General features: G+C 31.8%; 1 protein-coding gene and 1 non-coding gene across 2 annotated transcripts in view; both read left to right on the top strand.

Moving 5' to 3' along the window:
- Positions 1–7,082, top strand: part of LOC106691129 (reticulocyte-binding protein homolog 2b) — a 54,667-nt gene that overhangs the window by 38,504 nt on the left and 9,081 nt on the right. Inside the window, exons 8-9 of the mRNA XM_014436796.2 lie at positions 5,931–6,032; positions 6,779–6,892. Of these exons, the coding sequence (XP_014292282.2) occupies positions 5,931–6,032; positions 6,779–6,892 (216 nt within the window). The remainder of the gene's footprint in view (positions 1–5,930; positions 6,033–6,778; positions 6,893–7,082) is intronic.
- Positions 1,648–1,719, top strand: TRNAP-AGG (transfer RNA proline (anticodon AGG)). The gene has a single exon. It is a non-coding gene; the product is annotated as a tRNA-Pro (tRNA).

Raw genomic sequence — 7,082 nt, 5'->3', positions numbered from 1 at the left:
TAGGTCATTTTAGTTTTGACTGCCGTCAAAATAGCCCTGAAGAAGCCCTGCAACGTGGGGCGAAACGTTGGCTCATTAAATTAGTATATTTCTACTATTTGAGTTTTTCTTGACCGCACCCGGACCATATTCCTTTCATATTTTATTCTTCTATTTTTTTTAATAGAAAAAAATAATAAAAGTAGAAGGGATGGATTTTTTAATTATTCAAATAAAATTAATAAAAAAAAATATTCTTCATAATAATTTATACTATATAAATTATATTTAACATGGAAGGTGCTGCGGTTCATTATCGACATACATTTAATCTGATAAATCATTACAGGGACAGAAGATGCCATTCTCCCCGTAATGGAAACCGGTAAAGTTAGAAAAGTTAAAATTTTACGACTTACTACAAATTGCAAGAATTGTGGTAAAAAGGTTACTTAAAGAGGTTATTATATTAAAAGTTGCTTATAAACGGAATTTTTAGACTTATTTTTTAAAAAATGGTATTAGTTATCAGGAATACTACTCAAACGCCCGGTAAGTAAGGAACCGTGGTTAAAACTGTTGGGAAATTTAAAACTTGGATTTTTCGTAATGCCCTATCAAGTTTTAAAAAAATTCACTACTTTTTCTCAAACTCTTTGGGCTTTCAGTCCACACTTATTGTCTTATTCCTCAGGCAAAATTAATTACTAATTTCAAATCCACCACTAAAAACTACTAACTCATTTAAGCCACATGTTCGATAACGTTTAATAGTAATAGACTTTATGCCCGGTCTTCTTCATGCGAACATTTTTTCTCCGACTAAACAAATATTTATATTAAAATATTCAAGAATAAGAACAGTCCTGTCTTTGTGAAGGCTTTTTGGATATTTTTATTTCACGTAAATCCATTTAACTTTTGAAATTAATTGCCATCCTAACATACTACGGTTAGATTATAAATAGTTGACTTTTAAACCGACAATAAAATTGATGTTTTAAATCCTAAAATATTTTATTACTTTAGCTATGATAACGCCATTATTTTGAGTAATTTTGAAATTTTAAATTATTATTTATATAAAGATATCTCAGCAAAAACAAAAATGTTCTGAGGGATTTGAAACCAACAGAAGGACAAACGATTAAAAATAAGTTACATAATGTAAGAAACGAAAAATAAATGCAGTCAGCTAATATTTACTAAATCTATTTGTTTTTAGTAGAAATATTATAGTTTTCTTTAACATTAGAATTTTTCATAGCTTCAGGTTTTAATTTAAATTAATATTAATTTTTAAACAAATTGATTTCAACGCTAATGATTCATTAAAATATTATATTCTCCCTTGTAACTATTTTATGAAGAGGTTTTATTAATTAAAATATGATTTTTTTTTCTTTATGTTTACGGAATGCTTTTATAAGTTATAAAGTAAAAATAATTATAAACGATTGTGTCCTGCTAAACAAAAACAATACAACATTTTTCTAATTAAAAATAATTTCTGTCTTATAAGTTATAAAAAAATGGCAATAAATCATTTTGTTACCACTTATATTTTTATAATCTTGTATCAACATTATTTTACATGCAGAACGAAAAATGAATAACTTCTAACTTTCAAATGACCACATTACACGTAATGGGAGCCGTGATCTTCATGGCTCGGTGGTCTAGGGGTATGATTCTCGCTTAGGGTGCGAGAGGTCCCGGGTTCAAATCCCGGCCGAGCCCACTTACTTTTACATTAATTAATTAATTTTTTACAGATTTTTTCAACCTTAGTTTAACAATAGTTTTTATATTCTTATATAAACATTGAATGGATTTTTGGTTTGATAGTTGATATACAAAATTTGATCATTTCCTAGTTTTAATTTTAATTTTTTTTTTTATGAGTTTTGCCAAATAAACACTAAACTGAAAAATTATCTAATTCTAATTTTTTGTAGCTAAAATTTAAAAAGTGCCCTTATTAACAATTATAATTTGCGAATTTTACTTTCAAGTGAAATGTTTAGATCATCATAATTAGAAATCCCCAAGATAAAATGCAATTACCTCTTTAGAGTTTAAACACCTAAAAACCCGAACAAACGAGATAATTTAAGGTGTATTACCTGAGACTTTTCAAATAAACACACTTCTGAACCTTACAACCTCTGATATTCTTCAAATTTTGCATGGATGTTGTATAGGAATTGACTTGAAAATTTTATTGAAATATACTCGTTTTTGATTTACTGTAATTAAATAATTTTAATGGACTTTGAACTGTGAATCACCTCAAATTTTAATTTTGTAATTTATAGTCCGCGCTATAAATAGATTTGAAGCAACAAACAGTTAAAATAAATTCTTAATAATTATTAGTTGTTCCTCCACATGTAAGAAACATAATTTATTAATTTCATACCATATTGTTATACATAATACCGATCTCTAAGGATAACGGAGGAAGGTTTTTTCATTAATTTATAATTTCTTTATCTGAGTTTTGGATTTCAGAACATTAAACGTCTTTAAATTAATGAATGAATTATGAAATATGATAGCTAAAAAGAACCCATTCCAAGTCATGTAGGAATTCCAGGGAATGAACTGGCCGATCCCGCTGCAAGAGAAGCACTCGCGCTTCCGGAACGGGGTAAAGCAATTTTAACTCCATCAGAAATGAGCAAACCCTTTGAAAAGGAAATAAAAGATAAATGGCAATCTGTGTGGAAAGAAAGTCCAAGGAATAAACCGAAAATAATTAAAAAGGACCTCCAGCCGCAAATGCCGTCGTACAAACCAGGCTAAGAATAGGTCACACGAGGCTTCACAAGAAAAAGGTCCGAACTGCCAGTATTACAACAAAGATTTGACAATTAGCAATATTTTCCAAGAATGCCCATATTTCACATCACACCTCAACAGCTTAGGATTAAACCCAGATATTTCCAAAACTCTCGGAGACGATAAATCAATAGAATTAGTGTTTCAGTTTTTAAAATCAAAAGGTTTACTTAAAAAATATTACATTGAACGACAAGAAAATTATAATAGTAATAATAAAAAATAAATAAAATTAAACAAATATAAGCAAAATTAAATAAGGAATAAATGGCGTTGATGACCACTGATGTTTTGCGCCACTAAAGATAAACAAGCAAACTAAAAAGGAACCATATGAAAAGAATCATTAAATCTTATCGCTTAAAGGGGGAGGAAATGGTTTTATATTACCAAGAGGAAATAGAAAGAATGTTACTAGATTGTAACAGACCATGGGATTGCAACGACATAGATTGGAGCTGGTGAGCTTTTAAGAAGATCCTCCTAGATGCATCGAAATTGATCTGCGGAGAGAAAAACACCGGATCTGGTCTGAAGAGAAATGATTGGTGGAATGAAGATTTGAAAAAGGTGATTCGAGACAAGAAGACTTCTTGGAAAAATTACTTTAATCAGAAAAACCCCACTGCATGTCAAACGTACAAAAATCGGAGAAGTGAAGCCAAATTAATAGTAATTTAAACGAAGCGAAGATCCTGGGAGGATTTTGGTCGGAAGCTAGAAGAATGGAGAATCAGAAAGTCTTTTACGAAGTGCTCAAAGGAATAAGGAAGGGCCGGCCAACCTTCCAGAAAGAAATAAATGATCAAAATGGGAACATCGCCTGTCATGAAGAGTGCGACATGGAAAAATGGAGGGAATATTTTAAAGACCTATTAGAGGGGAGAGACGTTGAGGCGTGCGTTGCAGAGCAGGTTTGGGCTGAAGAAGAGTAAATCAGCTAAGAAGAATTCCAAGATGCTATGGGAAAAACAAGACTAGGGAAGGCAGCTGGGCTCAATGAAATCACCCCGGAAATGATTACGTACATAGCCAACAAAGGCCAAGAGATGTTCCTCCATCTTTTGACCCTGGTCTGGAAGAAGATCCGTAGAGACTGGGAAAACGCGGTGATTATGCCCATTCACAAAAAGGGGGACGATTGGGAGTGCAGCAACCATTGGGGAATATCCTTTGTCAGTGTACCTGCAAAAGACTACTCTAGAATTCTAGAAACAAGAGTGAGAAGAATAGTCTATTGCCAACTAGGAGAAGAATAGTATGGCTTCAGTAATCAGATATGCATACAGGATCTCATCTTCACGATGAGACCAATAATTGAAAAGACTGTTGAGACGGACAAAGAGGTTTCCGTCTGCTTCGTGGACCTCCAGAAAGCTTTTGACAGGATAATGAAAGAAGACATAGAGAAGGCACTGTCTGAGCGGGGTATAGGCCGTGGAACAACCTTGGCGGTGATGAGTCTCTATAAAAATATGAGGAATATGATCAGAACCAGAAACCACTTTTCAAAACAAGTTAAGACTACATTGGGTATCCGTCAAGGTTTTAGCCTAAGTCCTTTGCTCTTTATCATGGTTAGCTGCCAATGACCTCCGACATAACATAAATGTCCTCCAAAAGGAATTACCCACAATAAATATGAAGATTAATCTGGGGAAGACTAAATTCACGAGAATTGGAAAGAAACCCCGAAGGATAATGTGGGAACTAAGGGTTGGCGACAGAGATTAGAGAGTTTTAAATAACTAGCTCGTGAAAGTGGTTACATTGACGAGGAAGTGGTCCAAAGAATTGGTGCAGCAGAGATGTTCAGTATGGTCAGACGGGGTCTCCTAGGAAGAAGAGAGGTGACAAAGCAGAACAAACTAGCCGTCTATAAATTGACCTTCCTTCCTATTCTATCTTACTCTTCAGAATCATGGACCCTCACCTCAAAACACAGGAGTCAGTTACAAGCCATAGAAATGAGGTATCCGCGAAAAATAGAAAGAAAGACACGGAGAGATAGGATACGGAACGCCACAATATGGGCTAATATCTACGTCAGACCGGCTGATAAAATTCTGGAAGATCACAAACTACGATAGTTTAGACATTTTCTTAGGGTGGATCCAGATAGAAGCGCCAGGAAGACATCTCCTGGTAGGACAGTGTAAGTGGGGCATTCAGGAAGCGTGGAATGGATTGGTGGAGGACAAAGAAATTTGGGCCAGACTCAATAAACGGGATCCTCAAATTGCACAGGGGTAGAGGAAATGACTTTGATAAGTAACTAAAACTGTTTAGACAACCTAATTTTTGGCTCGATATCTCAAAAAAATCTTTTTTAAAAATCCCATAAAACCTGCTGTAAATATCATAATATAATATATACTATAAATATCTATAAATCACTCAAATTTTAATTTTGTAATTTATAGTCCGCGCTATAAATAGATTTGAAGCAACAAACAGTTAAAATAAATTCTTAGACATCTGTACGTCGGATACTTCCATGGATATTGTTTTTCATAAATCAATAAAGGCGTCCTAACAACTAGAAATCAAAATTTTATGAAATGGTTTTGTCATATCTATTAAAGCTCGTAGTTAAGCAAATTTACTCTTCTTTAAATGATGCTATATTAGGTTTTTTAGTGTTGTTGATAATTATAAAGATAAATTAATTTAAGCGGCCATTTTGTATCCCCTCTACCAATACTTGGCAGACTCATAACTTTTGACTCGTAATTATAAATAATTGTACATATTTATCATTAATGTAAAATAAATTCATGTGAAATAGCTGCTTTTTTTCTCCTCTTAGGCTCTTGTAACTATGGACTAAAGTAATAAAGAACTTGTAGTAAATTATCATTTTAGTGTTCAATGACAGCATAGAAAATATTTTATTTAATTATAAGAAAATTATTATTATACTTTAAACTAATGTAAAAAGAGTTTTAAGAAATTAATCAATGAAAAAGAGAAAATTCTGTAAATTGTTGATTAACCAGACTCATCCCAAGGGAGAGGTTTTTAGTTCTGTAAAGAATGTAAATATGAGTGTAAATAGTAATATTATTATTATTATATTAAATGATAAATTTATAATTTAACTTTAGGTACTACAGTCACATGAATACAGGCAATTGCCGGGTACGAGCACTAAACCATCATCAAATGAAGAAGGGGAGGGAGTTTCGAAAACTAATCCATCAAAAAAGGTAAACTTCCTGAAATATTTTTAAATCCAATGGTTGTCAATTGGATTTAAACAATTATTTCACATCACTTGTTATTAGGAATAACAATAGCCTTGATTAAAATATTTGATTGTTAGTTTAGATAGGTTTTATCAAAAGATTTCTAACACTCACCTATTTCAACTCTTTTCTTGTTTCTCTATTCACCTAGTCATATGCAGCATATTGGGATATTTATTAATAAGACTCCATTTAGTAACATGCTAGTTAATGCTCCTATCTTTTTATTGTACAACAATGATTCATTAGCAAAAATTATATTCACTTCAAAATTATCGTAGAATCAAACAAATGCGAAATTAATAACTCATGGACATTAAACATATGATAATATTATTGCGATCTTATTTTTATCATATACTAGAAAAAAAATTATTCACTTAAATAAATGCAATTAAAATAGCTGTGTTAATAAATTTTAAGGCTCATATTTAAATCACTTACTACAAAGGGTAACTCTACTTCTCAAATTTTTATTGTTTAACTTTTCCTAAAGTATTTTTATTTAATTCATTATCTCCAAGTACAGATCATTGCTGTTACATTAAAATTAAGTTTTCTTTATTCGATAATAATTTGAAATATAGAGATTATACGAATTGTTACATTAATAGCTAGCACAGAAAAATTCAAATTCAAACTTGTAAGGTATTCATTAACTTATTATGTTTAAATTCATGGAATTTTTAGACAAAATTTCAGAACAGATGGAACAAAAATTTAAAGAGAATGAAGCGGCTGATGAACAGGAAATAAAACACAACCAGATTATAATAGTTTCCTACTATCTTAGCGACGAAAATAACCCAGAAGACAAAAAGGTGAGCAGAGAAAAAAAATTTAAATAACCAAATACATATTTTATTCTTGGAAGATTATTGATTGACCGTGTGTGAAGATGAAAGGAATATGGTCCGGGTGCGGTCAAGAAAAACTCAAATAGTAGAAATATACTAATTTAATGAGCCAACGTTTCGCCCCACGTTGCAGGGCTTCTTCAGGGCTATTTTG

The sequence above is a fragment of the Halyomorpha halys genome, unplaced genomic scaffold (assembly GCF_000696795.3).
Source record: "Halyomorpha halys isolate HHAL.00 unplaced genomic scaffold, Hhal_1.1 Scaffold2095.1, whole genome shotgun sequence".
Classification (NCBI taxonomy): Eukaryota; Metazoa; Arthropoda; class Insecta; order Hemiptera; family Pentatomidae; genus Halyomorpha; species Halyomorpha halys.
The sequence above is the reverse complement of the archived record's forward strand: the minus strand, read 5'-3'. Positions and strand labels throughout refer to the sequence as shown.